General features: G+C 49.2%; 1 protein-coding gene across 1 annotated transcript in view; it reads left to right on the top strand.

Annotated features, from left to right (window-relative positions):
• The window catches only part of PLXNA3 (plexin A3), a 133,342-nt gene that overhangs the window by 95,276 nt on the left and 11,828 nt on the right, over positions 1-26,238 (top strand). Inside the window, exons 10-20 of the mRNA XM_063433160.1 lie at positions 2,550-2,750; positions 11,520-11,613; positions 13,992-14,182; positions 15,570-15,715; positions 18,853-18,973; positions 20,367-20,503; positions 20,579-20,749; positions 22,869-22,962; positions 23,626-23,868; positions 24,531-24,674; positions 25,062-25,296. Coding sequence (XP_063289230.1) covers positions 2,550-2,750; positions 11,520-11,613; positions 13,992-14,182; positions 15,570-15,715; positions 18,853-18,973; positions 20,367-20,503; positions 20,579-20,749; positions 22,869-22,962; positions 23,626-23,868; positions 24,531-24,674; positions 25,062-25,296 — 1,777 coding nt within the window. The remainder of the gene's footprint in view (positions 1-2,549; positions 2,751-11,519; positions 11,614-13,991; positions 14,183-15,569; positions 15,716-18,852; positions 18,974-20,366; positions 20,504-20,578; positions 20,750-22,868; positions 22,963-23,625; positions 23,869-24,530; positions 24,675-25,061; positions 25,297-26,238) is intronic.

Below are 26,238 nucleotides of genomic sequence, written 5' to 3'. Positions count from 1 at the left end.
CTCTCCTAATCGCTCCTCCTAAACTGGAATCCCTCACACACCTTGCTCTCCCCATCGCTCCTCCTAAACTGGAACCCTCACACACCTCCCTCTCCCCATCGCTCCTCCTAAACTGGAACCCTCACACACATTGCTCTCCCCATCGCTCCTCCTAAACTGGAACCTTTATCCCCACACCTTTTGTGTTGCACACAGGAAGGGGGTATCATGTGGGGAAGGTTTAGGATTTTGATCTCTGGGCTGAAACCCTTGCACGCCTCCATGCTCCCTTCCCCCACACAGCATGACTGTTTGACCCTGTAGCTGTTACTTCCATATCCTTTACATTTATTTTATTTCCCTGATAAAATAATAATGTGTCTGTGTATTTTGTGTTGGTTTAATGTATATAGTGAATCCTCTGATGTTTCATTAAGGTGCATCCAGCCCCCTCCCCAGTGTACCTGTTGGCAGGTTGGACTGATGGCTGTGGTGCGCACTGTGAAAGTGAGAAGTCACACTGTGTGGGGGTGTGTGATGTACTTAATGAGCCAAAGCCCACAATTAGAATCTATATTCGGTAACCAAGCAGCCTTCATGATCCCTTCCTGCAAGAGCTGTAGCCAGTCTAACTGACGTTCCTGCTTTGTACCCCAGTATCAGCTATCTTAAACATGCTACTATAGTGCCGGCCTCCCCTGTAACATTCCATGCCGATCTCCCCTATAATGGTTCTGTGCCAGCCTCCCTTCTAATGGCTCGGTGCCGGCCTCCCCTGTAACATTCCATGCCGGTCTCCCCTATAATGGCTCGGTGCCGGCCTCCCCTGTAACATTCCATGCCGATCTCCCCTATAATGGTTCTGTGCCAGCCTCCCTTCTAATGGCTCGGTGCCGGCCTCCCCTGTAACATTCCATGCCGATCTCCCCTATAATGGCTCCGTGCCGGCCTCCCTTCTAATGGCTCCGTGCCGGCCTCCCCTGTAACATTCCATACCGGTCTCCCCTATAATGGTTCTGTACCAGCCTCCCTTCTAATGGCTCGGTGCCGGCCTCCCCTGTAACATTCCATGCCGATCTCCCCTATAATGGCTCCGTGCCGGCCTCCCTTCTAATGGCTCCGTGCCGGCCTCCCCTGTAACATTCCATGCCGGTCTCCCCTATAATGGTTCTGTGCCAGCCTCCCTTCTAATGGCTCCGTGCCGGCCTCCCCTGTAACATTCCATGCCGGTCTCCCCTATAATGGTTCTGTACCAGCCTCCCTTCTAATGGCTCGGTGCCGGCCTCCCCTGTAACATTCCATGCCGATCTCCCCTATAATGGCTCCGTGCCGGCCTCCCCTGTAACATTCCATGCCGGTCTCCCCTATAATGGTTCTGTGCCAGCCTCCCCTCTAATGTCTCCGTGCCGGCCTCCCCTGTAACATTCCATGCCGGTCTCCCCTATAATGGTTCTGTACCAGCCTCCCTTCTAATGGCTCGGTGCCGGCCTCCCCTGTAACATTCCATGCCGATCTCCCCTATAATGGCTCCGTGCCGGCCTCCCCTGTAACATTCCATGCCGATCTCCCCTATAATGGTTCTGTACCAGCCTCCCTTCTAATGGCTCGGTGCCGGCCTCCCCTGTAACATTCCATGCCGATCTCCCCTATAATGGCTCTGTGCCGGCCTCCCCTGTAACATTCCATGCCGATCTCCCCTATAATGGTTCTGTGCCAGCCTCCCCTCTAATGGCTCGGTGCCGGCCTCCCCTGTAACATTCCATGCCGATCTCCCCTATAATGTCTCCGTGCCGGCCTCCCCTGTAACATTCCATGCCGATCTCCCCTATAATGGCTCCGTGCCGGCCTCCCCTGTAACATTCCATGCCGATCTCCCCTATAATGGCTCTGTGCCGGCCTCCCCTGTAACATTCCATGCCGATCTCCCCTATAATGGCTCTGTGCCGGCCTCCCCTGTAACATTCCATGCCGATCTCCCCTATAATGGCTCGGTGCCGGCCTCCCCTGTAACATTCCATGCCGATCTCCCCTATAATGTCTCCGTGCCGGCCTCCCCTGTAACATTCCATGCCGATCTCCCCTATAATGGTTCTGTGCCAGCCTCCCCTCTAATGGCTCCGTGCCGGCCTCCCCTGTAACATTCCATGCCGGTCTCCCCTATAATGGTTCTGTACCAGCCTCCCTTCTAATGGCTCGGTGCCGGCCTCCCCTGTAACATTCCATGCCGATCTCCCCTATAATGGCTCTGTGCCGGCCTCCCCTGTAACATTCCATGCCGGTCTCCCCTATAATGGTTCTGTGCCAGCCTCCCCTCTAATGGCTCGGTGCCGGCCTCCCCTGAAGTGTGCAGAGTTTATAGTGCTTTCTACTGGAGCGATTAAGCCATTAACCTGAGCTTTGGTTTGATTTCCTTTTCCCGCCCAGTTCCTGGCAGAGTGGCTAGCTCCGTCGTGGGTTTTGTTTGATATAAATAATTCAATAATCTATTCTGTGTTCCTCTAGCAAGTATTAGTACACGTCTCACAACTGCTATAGCTACCTCATCATTCAATTAATACCTTGTGTTTCAGGGCTGCCCAGAAATCATCCCCACAGGTGAGATCCTCATCCCAGTTGGGGTGGTCCAGCCAATCACTCTAAAAGCCAAGAACTTGCCACAGCCGCAGTCTGGACAGAAGAACTATGAGTGTATCTTCCATATTGAGGGCAAGTTTCAACGCGTCCCAGCCGTGAGGTTTAACAGCAGCAGTGTCCAGTGTCAGAATACCTCGGTGAGTGGGGCTATAGTGTCCAGTGTCAGAATACCTCGGTGAGTGGGGCTATAGTGTCCAGTGTCAGAATACCTCGGTGAGTGGAGCTATAGTGTCCAGTGTTAGAATACCTCGGTGAGTGGGGCTATAGTGTCCAGTGTTAGAATACCTCGGTGAGTGGGGCTATAGTGTCCAGTGTTAGAATACCTCGGTGAGTGGGGCTATAGTGTCCAGTGTCAGAATACCTCGGTGAGTGGGGCTATAGTGTCCAGTGTCAGAATACCTCGGTGAGTGGGGCTATAGTGTCCAGTGTCAGAATACCTCGGTGAGTGGGGCTATAGTGTCCAGTGTTAGAATATCTCGGTGAGTGGGGCTATAGTGTCCAGTGTCAGAATACCTCGGTGAGTGGGGCTATAGTGTCCAGTGTCAGAATACCTCGGTGAGTGGGGCTATAGTGTCCAGTGTCAGAATACCTCGGTGAGTGGGGCTATAGTGTCCAGTGTTAGAATACCTCGGTTAGTGGGGCTATAGTGTCCAGTGTCAGAATACCTCGGTGAGTGGGGCTATAGTGTCCAGTGTCAGAATACCTCGGTGAGTGGGGCTATAGTGTCCAGTGTCAGAATACCTCGGTGAGTGGGGCTATAGTGTCCAGTGTTAGAATACCTCGGTGAGTGGGGCTATAGTGTCCAGTGTTAGAATACCTCGGTGAGTGGGGCTATAGTGTCCAGTGTTAGAATACCTCGGTGAGTGGGGCTATAGTGTCCAGTGTTAGAATACCTCGGTGAGTGGGGCTATAGTGTCCAGTGTTAGAATACCTCGGTGAGTGGGGCTATAGTGTCCAGTGTTAGAATACCTCGGTGAGTGGGGCTATAGTGTCCAGTGTTAGAATACCTCGGTGAGTGGGGCTATAGTGTCCAGTGTTAGAATACCTCGCTGAGTGGAGCTATAGTGTCCAGTGTTAGAATACCTCGGTGAGTGGGGCTATAGTGTCCAGTGTTAGAATACCTCGGTGAGTGGGGCTATAGGGTCCAGTGTTAGAATACCTTGTGAGTGGGGCTATAGTGTCCAGTGTTAGAATACCTCGGTTAGTGGGGCTATAGTGTCCAGTGTCAGAATACCTCGGTGAGTGGGGCTATAGTGTCCAGTGTTAGAATACCTCGGTGAGTGGGGCTATAGTGTCCAGTGTTAGAATACCTCGGTGAGTGGAGCTATAGTGTCCAGTGTTAGAATACCTCGGTGAGTGGGGCTATAGTGTCCAGTGTTAGAATACCTCGGTGAGTGGGGCTATAGTGTCCAGTGTTAGAATACCTCGGTTAGTGGGGCTATAGTGTCCAGTGTCAGAATACCTCGGTGAGTGGGGCTATAGTGTCCAGTGTTAGAATACCTCGGTGAGTGGGGCTATAGTGTCCAGTGTCAGAATACCTCGGTGAGTGGGGCTATAGTGTCCAGTGTCAGAATACCTCGGTGAGTGGGGCTATAGTGTCCAGTGTTAGAATACCTCGGTGAGTGGGGCTATAGTGTCCAGTGTTAGAATACCTCGGTGAGTGGAGCTATAGTGTCCAGTGTTAGAATACCTCGGTGAGTGGGGCTATAGTGTCCAGTGTTAGAATACCTCGGTGAGTGGGGCTATAGTGTCCAGTGTTAGAATACCTCGGTTAGTGGGGCTACAGTGTCCAGTGTCAGAATACCTCGGTGAGTGGGGCTATAGTGTCCAGTGTTAGAATACCTCGGTGAGTGGAGCTATAGTGTCCAGTGTTAGAATACCTCGGTGAGTGGGGCTATAGTGTCCAGTGTTAGAATACCTCGGTGAGTGGGGCTATAGTGTCCAGTGTTAGAATACCTCGGTTAGTGGGGCTATAGTGTCCAGTGTCAGAATACCTCGGTGAGTGGGGCTATAGTGTCCAGTGTTAGAATACCTCGGTGAGTGGGGCTATAGGGTCCAGTGTCAGAATACCTCGGTGAGTGGGGCTATAGTGTCCAGTGTCAGAATACCTCGGTGAGTGGAGCTATAGTGTCCAGTGTTAGAATACCTCGGTGAGTGGGGCTATAGTGTCCAGTGTCAGAATACCTCGGTGAGTGGGGCTATAGTGTCCAGTGTCAGAATACCTCGGTGAGTGGGGCTATAGTGTCCAGTGTTAGAATACCTCGGTGAGTGTGGCTATAGGGTCCAGTGTCAGAATACCTCGGTGAGTGGAGCTATAGTGTCCAGTGTTAGAATACCTCGGTGAGTGGGGCTATAGTGTCCAGTGTTAGAATACCTCGGTGAGTGGGGCTATAGTGTCCAGTGTTAGAATACCTCGGTGAGTGGGGCTATAGTGTCCAGTGTTAGAATACCTCGGTGAGTGGGGCTATAGGGTCCAGTGTTAGAATACCTCGGTGAGTGGGGCTATAGTGTCCAGTGTTAGAATACCTCGGTGAGTGGAGCTATAGTGTCCAGTGTTAGAATACCTCGGTGAGTGGGGCTATAGTGTCCAGTGTTAGAATACCTCGGTGAGTGGGGCTATAGGGTCCACTGTTAGAATACCTCGGTGAGTGGGGCTATAGGGTCCAGTGTTAGAATACCTCGGTGAGTGGGGCTATAGTGTCCAGTGTTAGAATACCTCGGTGAGTGGGGCTATAGTGTCCAGTGTTAGAATACCTCGGTGAGTGGAGCTATAGTGTCCAGTGTTAGAATACCTCGGTGAGTGGGGCTATAGTGTCCAGTGTCAGAATACCTCGGTGAGTGGGGCTATAGTGTCCAGTGTTAGAATACCTCGGTGAGTGGGGCTATAGGGTCCAGTGTTAGAATACCTCGGTGAGTGGGGCTATAGTGTCCAGTGTTAGAATACCTCGGTGAGTGGGGCTATAGTGTCCAGTGTTAGAATACCTCGGTGAGTGGGGCTATAGTGTCCAGTGTTAGAATACCTCGGTGAGTGGGGCTATAGTGTCCAGTGTCAGAATACCTCGGTGAGTGGAGCTATAGTGTCCAGTGTCAGAATACCTCGGTGAGTGGGGCTATAGTGTCCAGTGTCAGAATACCTCGGTGAGTGGGGCTATAGGGTCCAGTGTTAGAATACCTCGGTGAGTGGGGCTATAGTGTCCAGTGTTAGAATACCTCGGTGAGTGGAGCTATAGTGTCCAGTGTTAGAATACCTCGGTGAGTGGGGCTATAGTGTCCAGTGTTAGAATACCTCGGTGAGTGGGGCTATAGGGTCCACTGTTAGAATACCTCGGTGAGTGGGGCTATAGGGTCCAGTGTTAGAATACCTCGGTGAGTGGGGCTATAGTGTCCAGTGTTAGAATACCTCGGTGAGTGGGGCTATAGTGTCCAGTGTTAGAATACCTCGGTGAGTGGGGCTATAGTGTCCAGTGTTAGAATACCTCGGTGAGTGGGGCTATAGTGTCCAGTGTTAGAATACCTCGGTGAGTGGGGCTATAGGGTCCACTGTTAGAATACCTCGGTGAGTGGGGCTATAGGGTCCAGTGTTAGAATACCTCGGTGAGTGGGGCTATAGTGTCCAGTGTTAGAATACCTCGGTGAGTGGGGCTATAGTGTCCAGTGTTAGAATACCTCGGTGAGTGGGGCTATAGTGTCCAGTGTTAGAATACCTCGGTGAGTGGGGCTATAGGGTCCAGTGTTAGAATACCTCGGTGAGTGGGGCTATAGTGTCCAGTGTTAGAATACCTCGGTGAGTGGGGCTATAGTGTCCAGTGTTAGAATACCTCGGTGAGTGGGGCTATAGGGTCCAGTGTTAGAATACCTCGGTGAGTGGGGCTATAGGGTCCAGTGTTAGAATACCTCGGTGAGTGGGGCTATAGTGTCCAGTGTTAGAATACCTCGGTGAGTGGGGCTATAGGGTCCAGTGTTAGAATACCTCGGTGAGTGGGGCTATAGGGTCCAGTGTTAGAATACCTCGGTGAGTGGGGCTATAGTGTCCAGTGTTAGAATACCTCGGTGAGTGGGGCTATAGTGTCCAGTGTTAGAATACCTCGGTGAGTGGGGCTATAGTGTCCAGTGTTAGAATACCTCGGTGAGTGGAGCTATAGTGTCCAGTGTTAGAATACCTCGGTGAGTGGGGCTATAGGGTCCAGTGTTAGAATACCTCGGTGAGTGGGGCTATAGGGTCCAGTGTTAGAATACCTCGGTGAGTGGGGCTATAGTGTCCAGTGTTAGAATACCTCGGTGAGTGGGGCTATAGTGTCCAGTGTTAGAATACCTCGGTGAGTGGGGCTATAGGGTCCAGTGTTAGAATACCTCGGTGAGTGGGGCTATAGGGTCCAGTGTTAGAATACCTCGGTGAGTGGGGCTATAGTGTCCAGTGTTAGAATACCTCGGTGAGTGGGGCTATAGGGTCCACTGTTAGAATACCTCGGTGAGTGGGGCTATAGGGTCCAGTGTTAGAATACCTCGGTGAGTGGGGCTATAGGGTCCAGTGTTAGAATACCTCGGTGAGTGGGGCTATAGTGTCCAGTGTTAGAATACCTCGGTGAGTGGGGCTATAGTGTCCAGTGTTAGAATACCTCGGTGAGTGGGGCTATAGTGTCCAGTGTTAGAATACCTCGGTGAGTGGAGCTATAGTGTCCAGTGTTAGAATACCTCGGTGAGTGGGGCTATAGGGTCCAGTGTTAGAATACCTCGGTGAGTGGGGCTATAGGGTCCAGTGTTAGAATACCTCGGTGAGTGGGGCTATAGGGTCCAGTGTTAGAATACCTCAGTGAGTGGGGCTATAGTGTCCAGCGTTAGAATACCTATGATCTCTCTGCTGATCTGGCCCCTGTTTCCACATATAAAAAGTGATGGGGGCCCTGTGATCCTTGTATAGTAAATGATGGGGCCCCCGTGATCCTCTTATAGAAAATATTTGGGGCTCGCATGGAAAGGGATGGGGGCCCCTGTAATATCACACTAACCTGGGGGCCCCATGTGAACAGTATTTGCTTTGTGTCACACCTTCGTTTTTCTTTGAGCGTCTTTCTAAAACTCGAGAAATTGATGTCTCTGTGAATGCTCTGTGAGTGTTATTTACACCCCTCCTCCCTGATCACCTACCAGGGAAGGCGTGGAGAATATAGTGAATGAAATGGGGATGTCGAAGGTTGCCAGGGGAACAGTCTCTCCTGTTGCTATGGGAACATGAACAAGATAGCTATGCCTATCCTCTCCACTTGCTGTATTTATGGTACAGTCTGAGTGGCCCTTGATTCCTGATAAATCGAAAAGTAAAGTAGTACAATGTCTGACCCATCAACTCCTGTAAATATGCATAACTCTTATAATTCCATGTGTATTGTGAATTGTACAGTGCTGGCTGTGAGTGTGCATGAATTGTACAGGGCCGACTGTGGGTGTGCAAGAATAGTACAGTGCCCATTGTGAGTGTGCATGAATTGTACAGTGCCCATTGTGAGTGTGCATGAATTGTACAGTGCCCATTGTGAGTGTGCATGAATTGTACAGGGCCAACTGTGGGTGTGCAAGAATAGTACAGTGCCCATTGTGAGTGTGCGTGAATTGTACAGTGCCCGCTGTGTATATTGTGAATTGTACAGTGCCCATTGTGAGTGTGCATGAATTGTACAGTGCCCATTGTGAGTGTGCATTAATTGTACAGTGCCCGCTGTGTATATTGTGAATTGTACAGTGCCCATTGTGAGTGTGCGTGAATTGTACAGTGCCCGCTGTGTATATTGTGAATTGTACCGTGCCAGCTGTGAGTGTGCGTGAATTGTACAGTGCCAGCTGTGCATTGAATTCTACAAATTGCTTTTTAACCACACGGGGCGCTCCAGCGCATGGAGTCCTGTGTGCCGGACCACCCCGATACTCCATATTGAATGTGTGGTTAGAACGTTCACACCTCGTCGACAACGTGTGACAGCCGCAGACCACAAGGGAAACAAGCAGCGAGTGCCTCCCCTGGGTGGCCACCGGTTCGTATCACCGAACACCCACCAGAGGGAGCATTCGCATCCTGAACTGGCCTACGCGCACTGTCTCCGATCCCTGTGTCTATACCTTTACACCCCTACCTGGGAGCCCAGAAGCTAGGCTGAGCCGCTGCTCAGGAAAGCGATCTCTCGGGTGGATACCAGCGTAGGGATATCCACCCAAGAGAGGGACGTGCGCCAACAGGGAATCCCTGGGGCTGTGAGTCGTACTCAAGGCCACAGGGCACCGGTGGCAGCGTGGAAGTCTGTGCCGACCAATGGGAGAAGGAACATTGTGCTGGATATTCTCTGGGATTTACTACTTGTTCCTGCATCCTCTGGATATACTGGTGGAGTTAGGCTGTGGGAAATCAGCTCTCCGCTACATACATCAACAATTGGTTAGGTGTTAAGTGGCTCATCTGATGCACAGCCTACAGGGTGTGATGTCATTGTCATCATGCAGTTTTCCTCCACATTCCAGCGCCATTTTGTTAAATTGGGTGGTTACTCGATGGGAGGAGGTTAGAGGGGGAGCAGTTACTGAACACAGGAGGGGAGGGGTAACTCTTAGCAGCCAGTTTGAACAGGAGGGGAGGGGTTGAAGGGGAAGCAGTTACTTTAGCAGCCAGGTTAACACAGTAAATAAAAAAATAAAGTAATAAATACAGTCTCAAGAAGAATGGGACTCAAAACTGGTTTTAAACAGAGTAAAAGAAAAAAAAATACATATTGTGACTCAGGAAATCAGCACGGAGTACTGGTCGTGGGAATTGCCAACATAATGAATCCCCTAAAGGTTCCAAAAATTGCCGAAAAAATACGCTGAAGTTATGTGGTCTAGTGGGTAATTGGGAGTGTTTTGTCTCGACCCTTTACTAGGGACAGCATAGAACACCCCGAAGGTGTTTGGCTTAGGAGTAATAGGGATATTAGCTATTTGCACAGTCCCAAGTTACTTGCTGTTTTCAGCACATTTGATGCCCATTGAGTTTCCCCCCCCCCCCCCCCGAAGGTGTAATAGGGCAGCCTAGCTCTGTATATATCCAGCTGGTGGCTTTTTTGCCATATTTAGCAGTTGTTGCTCACTGCTGAGGAATTTAGTATTTCTTTCTCCTTTGGTTTTTCTATGCTAACCTGATTTACTGGTCCTATAGCCACCCATTCTGTCCCAGTTCGTTGTCAGTTTTTTTACTGAGTCTTATTAACCTTATTAACCTCCCCTATTGACTTTGGTACGTGTGCGATCACTAATTGGATCTGTGCCTTACTATTAGACACAGACACGGCCATAGTCTTACGATTACTATATATATATATCTATTTTTTTATTTCCTTGCCTCACAGTATTTGTTCCATATATAGTGCCTCTTTATCGATTACAAATTAAGTATTTATTTTTTCGGCAATTTTTGGAACCGTTAGGGGATTCATTATGTTGCCAATTCCCACGACCAGTACTCAGTGCTGATTTCCTGAGTCACAATATGTATATTTTTTTTCTTTTACTCTGTTTAAAACCAGTTTTGAGTCCCATTCTTCTTGAGACTGTATTACTTTATTTTCTATATTAGGTTTTGGGTTCAAGCCCTTTATTTGGTGGATCTGGAACCACCATACTGACCTCTGTGTATCCGATTCTTCACTTCTAGTGAGATTTGGACACATAGTTACTCTATTGTATTTAACACAGTAAATAATGAGCACAGAGTAAATAGACATTTTACCAAAAATTAATATTCTGTCCACAACAGTGTGTTTCTAGATCATACTGTTGCATGTATATGTGTGTATGTATGTAGATCATATCTGTGTGTGTTTCTATATCATACCGTTGCAGGTATCTCTGTGTTTGTGTTTTTAGATCATACCGTTGCAATTTATCTGTGTGTGTTTGTAGATCATACGCTTGCAGGTATCTCTGTGTGTGTGTGTTTGTAGATCATACCTGTGTGTGTTTGTAGATCATACCTGTGTGTGTTTGTAGATCATACCTGTGTGTGTTTGTAGATCATACCTGTGTGTGTTTGTAGATCATACCTGTGTGTGTTTGTAGATCATACCGTTGCATGTATCTGTGTGTGTTTGTAGATCATACAGTTGCATGTATCTGTGTGTGTTTGTAGATGATACAGTTGCAGGTATCTGTGCATGTTTGTAGATCATACCGTTGCAGGTATCTGTGTGTGTGTGTGTGTTTTTAGATCATACGGTTGCATGTATCTGTATGTGTTTGTAGATCATACCGTTGCAGGTATCTGTGTGTGTTTGTAGATCATACCGTTGCAGGTATCTGTGTGTGGTGTTTGTAGATCATACCGTTGCAGGTATCTCTGTGTGTGTGTGTTTTTAGATCATACCTGTGTGTGTTTGTAGATCATACCGTTGCAGGTATCTGTGTGTGTGTTTTTAGATCATATGGTTGCATGTATGTGTGTGTTTGTAGATCATACCGTTGCAGGTATCTGTGTGTGTTTGTAGATCATACAGTTGCATGTATCTGTGTGTGTTTGTAGATCATACCGTTGCAGGTGTGTGTGTGTGTGTGTTTTTAGATCATACGGTTGCATGTATCGGTGTGCGTTTGTAGATCATACCGTTGCAGGTATCGGTGTGTGGTGTTTGTAGATCATACGGTTGCAGGTATCGGTGTGTGGTGTTTGTATATCATACCGTTGCAGGTATCTGTGTGTGGTGTTTGTGTGTAGATCATACCGTTGCAGGTATCTCTGTGTGTGTGTTTGTGTGTAGATCATACCGTTGCAGGTATCTCTGTGTGTGTGTTTGTGTGTAGATCATACCATTGCAGGTATCTGTGAGTGTTTTTTTGTTGATCATACCGTTGCATATATCTGTGTATAATTCTTTGTTCTTGCGTTGCAGTACACCTATGAAGGGAACGAGTCTGACCTCTCCGTAGATTTCTCGATTGTATGGGATGGACATTTTCACATCGATAAACCTGATGCATTCAGAGGTAAAACATGGACTCCATCGCTGCTGTCCTATCTCCCTAACTACCTCTTTAACGGCCCTCCCTTAATGTAGTCGTTCTGGTGCCTATAGCCTGTCCCAGAAGTCTTTTCATTGTCAGCTCTGCCATTTCAGAGAGAAGGCAGAGTCTACTTTCCTTCCTAGTAATACCTCTTGTGACAGTAACTCAGACAGCCACTAGAGGTGATTCCTAGCCCAGTGCTGCACACTGTGATGCTGAACGTTCCTCATAGAGATGCCTTGATTCAATGGATTCAGTGATGAGATGCTGATTGGCGCAGTGTGACGTTTTGACGTGCATGCACATTGGCCTCTTACTACTATACCATGGGAAAGCATTGGATTGGTGGAGATCGTCAAATTTGATAACAGCCATGGAGGCATGGCCAGCCACAGTGAGACTTCAGTTAGTAAAAAGGACAAATTAGTTATTTATTACATGTGAGTTTACAGAGGAAGAGGTTCTATTTCAACTGTCAAAAGTAAAGACAAATAAGTCAATGGGACCTGATGGAATACACCCAAAGCTATTAAAAGAGCTTAGTGGTGTACTAGCAAAACCATTAACAGATTTATTTAACCAATCATTGATAACAGGAGTAGTCCCAGAAGATTGGAAGTTAGCGAATGTTGTGCCCATTCACAAGAAAGGTAATAGGGAGGAGTCGGGCAACTAGAGGCCAGTAAGCCTTACTTCAGTAGTGGGGAAAGTGATGGAAACCATGTTAAAGGATAGGATTGTTGAACATCTAAAAACACATGGATTTCAAGATCAGAGACAACATGGGTTTACTTCAGGGAGATCATGCCAAACTAATCTTATTGATTTTTTTGATTGGGTAACTAAAATAATAGATCAGGGTGGTGCAGTAGACATTGCTTACCTAGATTTCAGTAAGGCTTTTGACACTGTTGCACATAGAAGGCTTATCAATAAACTGCAATCTTTGAGTTTGGATTCCAATATTGTTGAATGGGTAAGGCAGTGGCTGAGTGACAGGCAACAGAGGGTTGTAGTCAATGGAGTATATTCGAAGCTTGGGCTTGTCACCAGGGGGGTACCTCAGGGATCTGTACTTGGACCCATTCTCTAATATTTGTATTAGTGATATTGCAGAAGGTATTGATGGTAAGGTATGTCTTTTTGCTGATGATACTAAGATATGTAACAGGGTTGATGTTCCAGGAGGGATAAGCCAAATGGAAAATGATTTAGGTAAACTAGAAAAATGGTCAGAGTTGTGGCAACTGGCATTTAATGTGGATAAGTGCAAGATAATGCATCTTGGACGTAAAAACCCAAGGGCAGAGTACAAAATATTTGATAGAGTCCTAACCTCAACATCTGAGGAAAGGGATTTAGGGGTGATTATTTCTGATGACAATGTAATAGAGCAGCAGGAAATGCTAGCAGAATGCTTGGTTGTATAGGGAGAGGTATTAGCAATAGAAAGAGGGAAGTGCTCATGCCATTGTACAGAACACTGGTGAGACCTCACTTGGAGTATTGTACGCAGTACTGGAGACCGTATCTTCAAAAGGATATTAATACCTTAGAGAGAGTTCAGAGAAGGGCTACTAAACTGGTTCATGGATTGCAGGATAAAACTTACCAGGAAAGGTTAAAGGATCTTAACATGTATAGCTTGGAGGAAAGACGAGACAGGGGGGATATGATAGAAACATTTAAATACATAAAGGGAATCAACACAGTAAAGGAGGAGACTATATTTAAATGAAGAAAAACTACCACAACAAGAGGATATAGTCTTAAATTAGAGGGGCAAAGGTTTAAAAATAATATCAGGAAGTATTACTTTACTGAGAGGGTAGTGGATGCATGGAATAGCCTTCCAGCTGAAGTGGTAGAGGTTAACACAGTGAGGGGGTTTAAGCATGCGTGGGATAGGCATAAGGCTATCCTAGCTATAAGATAAGGCCAGGGACTAATGAAAGTATTTAGAAAATTGGGCAGACTAGATGGGCCGAATGGTTATCTGCCGTCACATTCTTTGTTTCTATGTGATCAGTGTGTCGCTGGAAATGGGGGGGTGGGGAGGGGGCAGGCAGTGTTTTTAGCACTGTCAGGAATCCACTTTTGTGTAGTGTTCCTTTAAGGCTGCCCTATTGGGTCCGTGCTTTCCTTGACACCAAGCTGTTCTGGGTCCCTGCCCCTTGCTGTGCTATATCTTCTAATGCAGTGCTTTTCATGCCAGTGGTCCAGGATTTATACTGACCTTTATACTGACCTGAAAACCACAACTCTAGAACTCTCAGCCTCCCCGATTTTAAATGGAATGAAATAGCCCCTCCAAACTTGTCAGCCCTGTTACTGACTACATGATTCCTTTTTCCTCTTAGCTCTGTTGTACAAGTGTCCAGCCCAGAGGGAGAGTTGTGGGCTCTGCCTGAAAGCGGACCCTCGCTTTGAGTGCGGCTGGTGCGTATCGGAGGGACGATGCCTCTTGCGGCAGTACTGTTCAAATGCCAAATCTAACTGGATGCATCTTAGTAAGAGGAACACACGATGCACCAACCCACGCATCTTCGAGGTAAGTCCATTTCTGGGTGATGTAAAACCCCTCTAGGCCTCCTGGATGTGAAGAGCAATATAGGGGAACGTAGCAATAGACCAAGCAAGAGTTACAGGTGATACTCGAAAAATGAGAAAATACTTTTGCAGGAACCATATACCATCTGTGTAGAATCTTAATGTAATTTTCAGAGATATTTATATTCTCAATTGTACTTTTGGTTATCTTGAATGCTTTTACCCATTATTCATCTGAGAATTCAACTTCCAGTTGCTCTTCCCATTTAATGATACGGTTTAATTTCCCGTTAGTTTTATGTTTATAGAGTAACTTGTTTGTTTTTGAGATTAAATGGTTTCCCTCTAACGAAAATATTTTATCAAAGAGGTCTAGAGCTATTTTGTTATTTCTCGAGATGTCTTATTTTCAGGTAGGTTAAGAACTCTGTCTTTAAAGGCATGTTCCTTTCCTGGATTCTTGGAAGGATTTTATATTATTGCCGATATAGAAGTCACCCAGAAGTTTCAATTCTGCCTCTTTCCATTTGCGTAGATTTATATCCGATAGATACCCCGTGAGAGTATCTACAGGTGCCAAGACTGAGAAATGATTTTACATTTTCTTTCCTTTTTAGATAATTCATTGACCTAAATAGGTCTATAACCATTTTAATTTGAACGTTCAACTTTTTTTTTAAGGTTAAAGTATCTAGCCATATTATCCAGCAAGGCTCTAAGTATTCAAAACGTGTTTTCAATCTCTCTCCAGGCTGTTGATTTGGATTTTTATAGTTTAAAGCCAAAAGATGCGTGATCATATGCATCGTGTTTCATAAATCCATTTGGGAATGAAACTCCACCGTCCTTTAGGTTACGAGATTTTTAGAATCCCCATACAAATTTCTTGAAATTCGCTCAGGATCTTCCTCAGTGGAATAGAGCGCAGTTTAGGTATAATCTCTAATTACTCATTCTACCCAACCATGATATACATACGTTTCCATTTGATTAACGTGTAGTTTATTCAAATGAAATCCTAAATAAATTCCCAGGTAATACAAAGACTCAGCACTCCAATTTAAGTTATATTTCTCTTTTAGACTGTTTAACTCTGAATCCTATACATTGTAAAAAATGCCATAAGATTTACTTAGATTAATTTTGTAGTTTGATAGAATACTGAAATCTTTTATACACTTAAGTATGGCAGGAATTGAGACCTGTGAGCCTTGTTCAGTGTTTAATCACACACTATGCACTGTCTAACCGGAGCTGCATTTTAAACTTTCATGTAATTGGGTTTAAGACTGACGCAGGACTCAGGAGATGCAAATGTATAGATTATTGTAATAGGGTCACTATAAGGTACAGAGCTCAGATCCAAAGCTTGAATTCTGTCTCCTCAGGTCCATCCTCTGACGGGCCCTCGAGAGGGTGGGACCAGAGTGACCGTTACCGGAGCCAACCTGGGCCTGCTCTCCAGGGAGGTGTGGGTACAGGTGGCAGGGGTGCAATGTGTGCCAGTACCATCGCAGTACATCAGCGCTGAGAGGTGAGTCTCCATGGGTTGAATGTTGTTATTTTGAGGTGCGGTTGGAGGGAAACGTATGGGGTAAATCTTGTGCATTTTATCAATATTTTATCAATATTGGATAGACACTATACACAATTTCTTAATAGTGCCCTAAACCATGTAGCTTGCCCTCCCCCCTTGCTACTAGTAGAAACTCCAGGCATTGTCAGCCCACCCCAAGGGCAGGGGGCAATTTGCTAAACCAAGCCTTCCTCTGTATTGTGCACAGTCTTTACTGCTAAGCCCACGTTCCAGTCATTGGGAGCCTCTTGCTGTGGTGTGTCTCTCCTCTCTCTGGATTGTGCCTCTCGTAGGACGTTTTTAGTGGTTTCCTGGTTAAGTATCTCCTTTCCTAATTAATGTGCTCCTTTCACCTCTGTGGCTGACACGGACCTGATTGTGGGTTTCTAAAGAGCTCAGTGATGCAGACCTAATGATTCAAATGAATTCCAACCTATGAAATGGATGTGCCGTGAGCACAGCTAGCCTATCATCCTCAATGCATAAAGTCCTGCGTGGGTTAAACACAAAGCATTGTATGAGGTCATTGCTGTTCCTCACCAACATTAAGTGTGGGAATGGTGGCCGTATGTTGGTATACAGGGTGTTGGTGGCTGTATGTTAGTATACAGGGTTTTGGGATTGGTGGCTGTATGTTGGTATACAGGGTGCTGGAGTTGGTGGCTGTATGTTGGTATACAGGGTGTTGGGAATGGTGGCTGTATGTTAGTATACATAGTGCTGGGATTGGTGACTGTATGTTGGTATACAGGGTGCTGGGATTGGTGGCTGTATGTTGGTATACAGGGTGCTGGGATTGGTGGCTGTATGTTGGTATACAGGGTGCTGGGATTGGTGGCTGTATGTTGGTATACAGGGTGCTGGGGTTGGTGGCTGTATGTTGGTATACAGGGTGCTGGGATTGGTGGCTGTACGTTGGTATACAGGGTGTTGGGATTGGTGGCTGTATGTTGGTGTGCTGGGGTTGGTGGCTGTATGTTGGTATACAGGGTGCTGGAGTTGGTGGCTGTATGTTAGTATACAGGGTGCTGGGATTGGTGGCTGTATGTTGGTATACATGGGTGCTGGGGTTGGTGGCTGTATGTTAGTATACAGGGTGTTGGGATTGGTGGCTGTGTGTTGGTATACAGGGTGTTGGGAATGGTGGCTGTATGTTAGTATACATAGTGCTGGGATTGGTGACTGTATGTTGGTATACAGGGTGCTGGGATTGGTTACTGTATGTTGGTATACAGGGTGCTGGGATTGGTGACTGTATGTTGGTATACAGGGTGCTGGGATTGGTGACTGTATGTTGGTATACAGGGTGCTGGGGTTGGTGGCTGTATGTTGGTATACAGGGTGCTGGGGTTGGTGGCTGTATGTTGGTATACAGGGTGCTGGGATTGGTGGCTGTATGTTGGTATACAGGGTGTTGGGATTGGTGGCTGTATGTTGGTATACAGGGTGCTGGGGTTGGTGGCTGTATGTTGGTATACAGGGTGCTGGAGTTGGTGGCTGTATGTTGGTATACAGGGTGCTGGGATTGGTGGCTGTATGTTGGTATACAGGGTGCTGGGGTTGGTGGCTGTATGTTAGTATACAGGGTGTTGGGATTGGTGGCCGTATATTGGTATACAGGGTGCTGGGGTTGGTGGCTGTATGTTGGTATACAGGGTGCTGGGATTGGTGGCTGTATGTTGGTATACCGGGTGCTGGGATTGGTGGCTGTATGTTGGTATACAGGGTGCTGGGGTTGGTGGCTGTATGTTAGTATACAGGGTGTTGGGATTGGTGGCTGTGTGTTGGTATACAGGGTGTTGGGATTGGTGGCTGTATGTTGGTATACAGGGTGTTGGGAATGGTGGCTGTATGTTGGTATACAGGGAGCTGGTGTTGGTGGCTGTATGTTAGTATACAGGGTGCTGGGGTTGGTGGCTGTATGTACGTATACAGGGTGCTGGGGTTGGTGGCTGTATGTTGGTATACAGGGTGTTGGGAATGGTGGCTGTATGTTGGTATACAGAGTGCTGGGATTGGTGGCTGTATGTTGGTATACAGGGTGCTGGGATTGGTGACTGTATGTTGGTATACAGGGTGCTGGGATTGGTGGCTGTATGTTGGTATACAGGGTGCTGGGGTTGGTGGCTGTATGTTGGTATACAGGGTGCTGGGATTGGTGGCTGTATGTTGGTATACAGGGTGCTGGGATTGGTGGCTGTATGTTGGTATACAGGGTGCTGGGGTTGGTGGCTGTATGTTGGTATACAGGGTGCTGGGATTGGTGGCTGTATGTAGGTATACAGGGTGCTGGGGTTGGTGGCTGTATGTTGGTATACAGGGTGCTGGGATTGGTGGCTGTATGTTGGTATACAGGGTGTTGGGATTGGTGGCTGTATGTTGGTATACAGGGTGCTGGGGTTGGTGGCTGTATGTTGGTATACAGGGTGCTGGGATTGGTGGCTGTATGTTGTTATACAGGGTGCTGGGGTTGGCGGCTGTATGTTGGTATACAGGGGGCTGGGGTTGGTGGCTGTATGTTGGTATACAGGGTGCTGGGATTGGTGGCTGTATGTTGGTATACAGGGTGCTGGGATTGGTGGCTGTATGTTGGTATTGGTGGCTGTATGTTGGTATACAGGGTGCTGGGATTGGTGGCTGCATGTTGGTATACAGGGTGCTGGGATTGGTGGCTGTATGTTGGTATACAGGGTGCTGGGGTTGGTGGCTGTATGTTGGTATACAGGGTGCTGGGGTTGGTGGCTGTATGTTGGTATACAGGGTGCTGGGGTTGGTGGCTGTATGTTGGTATACAGGGTGTTGGGATTGGTGGCTGTATGTTGGTATACAGGGTGTTGGGGTTGGTGGCTGTATGTTGGTATACAGGGTGCTGGGGTTGGTGGCTGTATGTTGGTATACAGGGTGTTGGGGTTGGTGGCTGTATGTTGGTATACCGGGTGCTGGGATTGGTGGCCGTGTGTTAGTATACAGGGTGCTGGGATTGGTGGCTGTATTTTGGTATACAGGGTGCTGGGATTGGTAACTGTATGTTGGTATACATGGTGCTTGGATTGGTGGCTGTGTGACCTCAATCCAGTCTACTTTTTGCCTTTCAGGATAGTTTGTGAGATGGAGGAGTCTTTGGTTCCCAATCCCGCTCCAGGCGTGGTGGAGTTATGTATTGGAGACTGCAGTGCGGATTATAGAACCCAGTCAGACCAGCTTTATACGTTTGTGGTAAGGTATCGTCCATGTCGTGTGCCAATGGGGAGGAATCAGAACCAGCACACGCAAAGAACACACAGCTTCTGGTTGAATGTGCCCCCCCTTCCTGCGTGAGTCTGTGGGTGGTACGGCTGTGCGCGTGAGTCTGTGGGGGGGACACGGCTGTGCGCGTGAGTCTGTGGGGGGACACGGCTGTGCGCGTGAGTCTGTGGGGGGGACACGGCTGTGCGCGTGAGTCTGTGGGGGGGACACGGCTGTGCGCGTGAGTCTGTGGGGGGGACACGGCTGTGCGCGTGAGTCTGTGGGGGGGACACGGCTGTGCGCGTGAGTCTGTGGGGGGGACACGGCTGTGCGCGTGAGTCTGTGGGGGGGACACGGCTGTGCGCGTGAGTCTGTGGGGGGGACACGGCTGTGCGCGTGAGTCTGTGGGGGGGACACGGCTGTGCGCGTGAGTCTGTGGGGGGGACACGGCTGTGCGCGTGAGTCTGTGGGGGGGACACGGCTGTGCGCGTGAGTCTGTGGGGGGGACACGGCTGTGCGCGTGAGTCTGTGGGGGGGACACGGCTGTGCGCGTGAGTCTGTGGGGGGGACACGGCTGTGCGCGTGAGTCTGTGGGGGGGACACGGCTGTGCGCGTGAGTCTGTGGGGGGGACACGGCTGTGCGCGTGAGTCTGTGGGGGGGACACGGCTGTGCGCGTGAGTCTGTGGGGGGGACACGGCTGTGCGCGTGAGTCTGTGGGGGGGACACGGCTGTGCGCGTGAGTCTGTGGGGGGGACACGGCTGTGCGCGTGAGTCTGTGGGGGGGACACGGCTGTGCGCGTGAGTCTGTGGGGGGGACACGGCTGTGCGCGTGAGTCTGTGGGGGGGACACGGCTGTGCGCGTGAGTCTGTGGGGGGGACACGGCTGTGCGCGTGAGTCTGTGGGGGGGACACGGCTGTGCGCGTGAGTCTGTGGGGGGGACACGGCTGTGCGCGTGAGTCTGTGGGGGGGACACGGCTGTGCGCGTGAGTCTGTGGGGGGGACACGGCTGTGCGCGTGAGTCTGTGGGGGGGACACGGCTGTGCGCGTGAGTCTGTGGGGGGGACACGGCTGTGCGCGTGAGTCTGTGGGGGGGACACGGCTGTGCGCGTGAGTCTGTGGGGGGGGACACGGCTGTGCGCGTGAGTCTGTGGGGGGGACACGGCTGTGCGCGTGAGTCTGTGGGGGGGTTCACGGCTGTGCGCGTGAGTCTGTGGGGGGGTTCACGGCTGTGCGCGTGAGTCGGTGAGGGGGACACGGCTGTGCGCGTGAGTCGGTGAGGGCACAGCTGTGTGCGTGAGTCGGGGGGGCACAGCTGAAGCTCGTTTTAGATACAGAGGCAATGCTACATGTATCACAATGCATCTTTCTGTCCCCCCTTCCAGCTTCCAAGTTTCCATGGTGTGAGCCCTTTAAGAGGCCCGGCATCAGGTGGCACTCGTATCACTATCAGTGGCCACAATCTCGATGCTGGAAGCTTTGTATCCGTTCTGCTCAGAGACTCAGAATGCCAGTTTGTCAGGTGAGTGATTGTGTGTGCAGTCTCTGTCCCATAGTGTCTGTGTGCTGATATTCACCCGTGATGTTTGTGACACAGGAGGAATTCGCAGGAGATAATTTGCACCTCACCAGCCTCTTCTCAGGGCCCGAGTCTGGCCTCCATTACTCTGAGGATTGACAAGGCCAATGTGGGAAACCCAAACGTCACTTACCTGTACACAGAGGATCCGACCATTTCTCGCCTAGAACCCACCTGGAGCATCTTCAAGTTAGTGGGTTATTGTGGAAAATCCTTGTTATAATACTTCCCCTGTCTCTGCAGTGAGATGGGTTTTTGGGGGGTTACATTGCACCCCTCATTCAGAGCAGGGATTATTTGTGTACTACTGTACATGTTTCTCTTTGAGGAAATAGGGGATTATCTAGGTTATATTGCTCCCGCTCATTCTCTGCGGGGGGATGGGGGGGGATTATCTAGGTTATATTGCTCCCCCTCATTCTCTGCAGGTAGATGGGGGATTATCTAGATTATATCGCTCCCTCGATTCTCTGTGGGGGGATTATCTAGGTTATATTGCTCCCTCGATTCTCTGTGGTGGGATTATCTAGGTTATATCACTCCCTCGATTCTCTGTGGGGGGATTATCTAGGTTATATCGCTCCCTCGATTCTCTGTGGGGGGATTATCTAGGTTATATCGCTCCCTCGATTCTCTGTGGGGGGATTATCTAGGTTATATCACTCCCTCGATTCTCTGTGGGGGGATTATCTAGGTTATATCGCTCCCTCGATTCTCTGTGGGGGGATTATCTAGGTTATATTGCTCCCTCGATTCTCTGTGGGGGGATTATCTAGGTTATATCGCTCCCTCGATTCTCTGTGTGGGGATTATCTAGGTTATATCGCTCCCTCGATTCTCTGTGGGGGATTATCTGTTATATTGCTCCCTCGATTCTCTGTGGGGGGATTATCTAGGTTATATCGCTCCCTCGATTCTCTGTGGGGGGATTATCTAGGTTATATTGCCCCCTCGATTCTCTGTGGGGGGATTATCTAGGTTATATTGCCCCCTCTATTCTCTGTGGGGGGATTATCTAGGTTATATCGCTCCCTCAATTCTCTGTGGGGGGATTATCTAGGTTATATCGCTCCCCCTCATTCTCTGCAAGGGGGATTATCTAGGTTATATCACTCACTCGATTCTCTGTGGGGGATTATCTGTTATATTGCTCCCTCGATTCTCTGTGGGGGGATTATCTAGGTTATATCGCTCCCTCGATTCTCTGTGGGGGGATTATCTAGGTTATATTGCCCCCTCGATTCTCTGTGGGGGGATTATCTAGGTTATATTGCCCCCTCTATTCTCTGTGGGGGGATTATCTAGGTTATATCGCTCCCTCAATTCTCTGTGGGGGGATTATCTAGGTTATATCGCTCCCCCTCATTCTCTGCAAGGGGGATTATCTAGGTTATATCACTCCCTCGATTCTCTGCGGGGGGATTATCTAGGTTATATTGCTCCCTCGATTCTCTGTGGGGGGATTATCTAGGTTATATTGCTCCCTCGATTCTCTGTGGGGGGATTATCTAGGTTATATCGCTCCCTCAATTCTCTGTGGGGGGGATTATCTAGGTTATATCGCTCCCTCAATTCTCTGTGGGGGGATTATCTAGGTTATATCGCTCCCCCTCATTCTCTGCAAGGGGGATTATCTAGGTTATATCACTCCCTCGATTCTCTGCGGGGGGATTATCTAGGTTATATTGCTCCCTCGATTCTCTGTGGGGGGATTATCTAGGTTATATTGCTCCCTCGATTCTCTGTGGGGGGATTATCTAGGTTATATTGCTCCCTCGATTCTCTGTGGGGGGATTATCTAGGTTATATCGCTCCCTCAATTCTCTGTGGGGGGGATTATCTAGGTTATATCGCTCCCTCAATTCTCTGTGGGGGGGATTATCTAGGTTATATCGCTCCCCCTCATTCTCTGCAAGGGGGATTATCTAGGTTATATCACTCCCTCGATTCTCTGCGGGGGGATTATCTAGGTTATATTGCTCCCTCGATTCTCTGTGGGGGGATTATCTAGGTTATATTGCTCCCTCGATTCTCTGTGGGGGGATTATCTAGGTTATATTGCTCCCTCGATTCTCTGTGGGTGGGATTATCTAGGTTATATCGCTCCCTCAATTCTCTGTGGGGGGGATTATCTAGGTTATATCGCTCCCTCGATTCTCTGTGGGGGGATTATCTAGGTTATATCGCTCCCTCGATTCTCTGTGGGGTGGATTATCTAGGTTATATCGCTCCCCCTCATTCTCTGCAAGGGGGATGGGCGGATTATTTGAATTATGATACTCATCATATTTATTTGTTCTTATTCTAGCGGCAGCACAAAAATAACTGTAACAGGAACTCACCTAATGACGATCCAGGAGCCACGTGTGCGAGCAAAGTATTCTGGGATTGAAACAGTTAATGTGAGTGTCCTAAGACTGTCCTATAATACTGTAATATAGATCGGGATTGTCAGACCACGGCTAGCTAGAGGTGGATGGGGATTGCCAGACCGTGGCTAGCTGCAGGTGGATGGGGACTGCCAGACCGTGGCTAGCTGGAGGTGGCTGGGGACTGCCAGACTGTGGCTAGCTGGAGGTGGCTGGGTACTGCCAGACCGTGGTTAGCTAGAGGTGGCTGGGGACTGCCAGACCGTGGTTAGCTGGAGGTGGCTGGGGACTGCCAGACCGTGGTTAGCTAGAGGTGGCTGGGGACTGCCAGACCGTGGTTAGCTAGAGGTGGCTGGGGACTGCCAGACCGTGGTTAGCTGGAGGTGGCTGGGGACTGCCAGACCGTGGTTAGCTAGAGGTGGCTGGGGACTGCCAGACCGTGGTTAGCTGGAGGTGGCTGGGGACTGCCAGACCGTGGTTAGCTGGAGGTGGCTGGGGACTGCCAGACCGTGGCTAGCTGGAGGTGGCTGGGGACTGCCAGACCGTGGCTAGCTGGAGGTGGCTGGGGACTGCCAGACCGTGGCTAGCTGGAGGTGGCTGGGGACTGCCAGACCACGTTTTCTGTGGCACGTGGTTTATCGCATCATGTTTCCTCCCCAGCGTCCGACATTATTTCCTGTTTTGTCTAATTTCCAGACCTGCCGTATCATGAATGACACGTTGATGCTGTGCAAAGCTCCTGGGATTGTTCTTCCAAGTGATGTCCTCACAGCAGAGCAGGGCGTGCCGCCAGACGAGTTTGGGTTTATTCTGGATAATGTGAGAAGTCTGAGAATCCTTAACTTCAGCTCATTTACTTATTATCCCAACCCCAGCCTGGAGTCATTTGGGCCTAGTGGGACACTGGAGATTAAGCCGGGGTCCCACGTTATTCTCAAGGTGTGTATTTAAATCACAATCTGGGCACCCACCCAAATTAACCCCTTAAGGACCAAGCTTCTGGAATAAAAGGGAATCATGACATGTCACACACGTCATGTGTCCTTAAGGGGTTAAAGGCATTTCTTACGTTTTGGTAACCATATTCACACTGTACTTTCTCCCTGCTTAAATCTTTTTTTGGTTTTTTTTCTGGGTATCTCCGCCCCCTCAGCCTTGCCCCCTTATCACAAAACAGCTTCCTTATTAGGCGTACTCCTTAGTACGTACTCGGCTCAGCCAATAAGAGATCAGTGTGAGCTTAGCTGCTGACATATCCCCGCCCTACAGCCAATTACTGATTGAACATTGAGAGAATTACGGTAATTCAAACCCTGCCACGTGCACTTTAACAGTCACTATTTTTGTAATAATTTTTATCTGGCTGAGCGGCCATGTTGTGTCAGGCTTTACGGTTTGCCGCTCAGTCTAACTTGCCAGCAGCTGCAGGTTCACACAGCCGCAGAATCATTTTATTATCATCAAACATTTTGAACTTTAATAAAAAATAAGTTTGACAGTTGTCCTTTAAGATGTCTCGGTGCCCAGAATGTTCTCCTCTCTCGTCTCTGCGCATGCAAAATGAACTCTTTAAAGCCCGTTATTCCATCTGGTTCTTACAGGGGAAAAATCTACAGCCTGCTGCTCCCGGAGGCGGAAAACTGAATTACACTGTGCTTATAGGGGACGTGCCGTGCCCTTTCAGTATATCTGACACCCAGCTTGTGTGTGACTCTCCGAGCCAGACGGGAGAGCACCGTGTCATCGTAAGTAGTCCGATTCATGTGCCCCCCCATGTCAACATAATAACAGGGCTATTCAATAAAGTGACATTCTCTAATTGGGCTACGCTCCCAGTTCGGCTTCTCTGGCCTTAATTTAAAATGTATTTTGAAGTCTCACCTTAGAGAATAACCATGACGACCTCCAACATTTACCATAAAGGAACACTTGGACACCATAACCGCTGAACATGTTGGCACAATATAAATGATGACCGTGAGAAAAGGATGTATTTTCTCAGCAGTTTTTAGCAGTTTAATACCTGATGGTATTTCAATGAAGTTGTCATGGTGCCACAAATGTTTCTTTAACCTCTCCCTACACTTGGCTTTAACCCTCTTGTTTGTGTGGTTTCTGCCTCTTTTGTCCAGATCCTCGTGGGCGGTATGGAGTTCTCGCCTGGTAATCTGCGGATCTACGCAGACAGCTCTCTCACCCTGCCAGCCATTGTGGGAATTGGCGCTGGGGGAGGTCTGCTACTCCTCGCCATCATTGCTGTGCTCATTGCTTACAAGAGGAAAACACGAGATGCTGACCGCACATTAAAAAGACTTCAAATGCAGATGGATAACCTGGAGTCGCGAGTGGCGTTGGAGTGTAAGGAAGGTGAGATTCCGGCAGATCTGTGGATTTGGGTCATTTCCTGAGGATCCAGAATTCCCTGGCTGGGAATGGCGCAGATCTTTATCCCCCCCCTGGCTGGGAATGGCGCAGAGCTTTATCCTCCCCTGGCTGGGAATGGCGCAGAGCTTTATCCCCCCTGGCTGGGAATGGCGCAGAGCTTTATCCCCCCCTGGCTGGGAATGGCGCAGAGCTTTATCCTCCCCTGGCTGGGAATGGCGCAGAGCTTTATCCTCCCCTGGCTGGGAATGGCGCAGAGCTTTATCCTCCCCTGGCTGGGAATGGCGCAGAGCTTTATCCTCCCCTGGCTGGGAATGGCGCAGAGCTTTATCCTCCCCTGGCTGGGAATGGCGCAGAGCGTTATCCTCCCCTGGCTGGGAATGGCGCAGAGCGTTATCCCCCCTGGCTGGGAATGGCGCAGAGCTTTATCCCCCCGTGGCTGGGAATGGCGCAGAGCTTTATCCCCCCGTGGCTGGGAATGGCGCAGAGCTTTATCCCCCCCTGGCTGGGAATGGCGCAGAGCTTTATCCCCCCTGGCTGGGAATGGCGCAGAGCTTTATCCCCCCCGGCTGGGAATGGCGCAGAGCTTTATCCCCCCCCCGGCTGGGAATGGCGCAGAGCTTTATCCTCCCCTGGCTGGGAATGGCGCAGAGCGTTACCCTCCCCTGGCGGGGAATGGCGCAGAGCTTTATCCTCCCCTGGCGGGGCAATGGCGCAGAGCGTTACCCTCCCCTGGCGGGGCAATGGCGCAGAGCGTTACCCTCCCCTGGCGGGGCAATGGCGCAGAGCGTTACCCTCCCCTGGCGGGGCAATGGCGCAGAGCGTTACCCTCCCCTGGCGGGGCAATGGCGCAGAGCGTTACCCTCCCCTGGCGGGGCAATGGCGCAGAGCGTTACCCTCCCCTGGCGGGGCAATGGCGCAGAGCGT

This window comes from Pelobates fuscus, chromosome 9, assembly GCF_036172605.1.
Source record: "Pelobates fuscus isolate aPelFus1 chromosome 9, aPelFus1.pri, whole genome shotgun sequence".
Classification (NCBI taxonomy): Eukaryota; Metazoa; Chordata; class Amphibia; order Anura; family Pelobatidae; genus Pelobates; species Pelobates fuscus.
The sequence above is the reverse complement of the archived record's forward strand: the minus strand, read 5'-3'. Positions and strand labels throughout refer to the sequence as shown.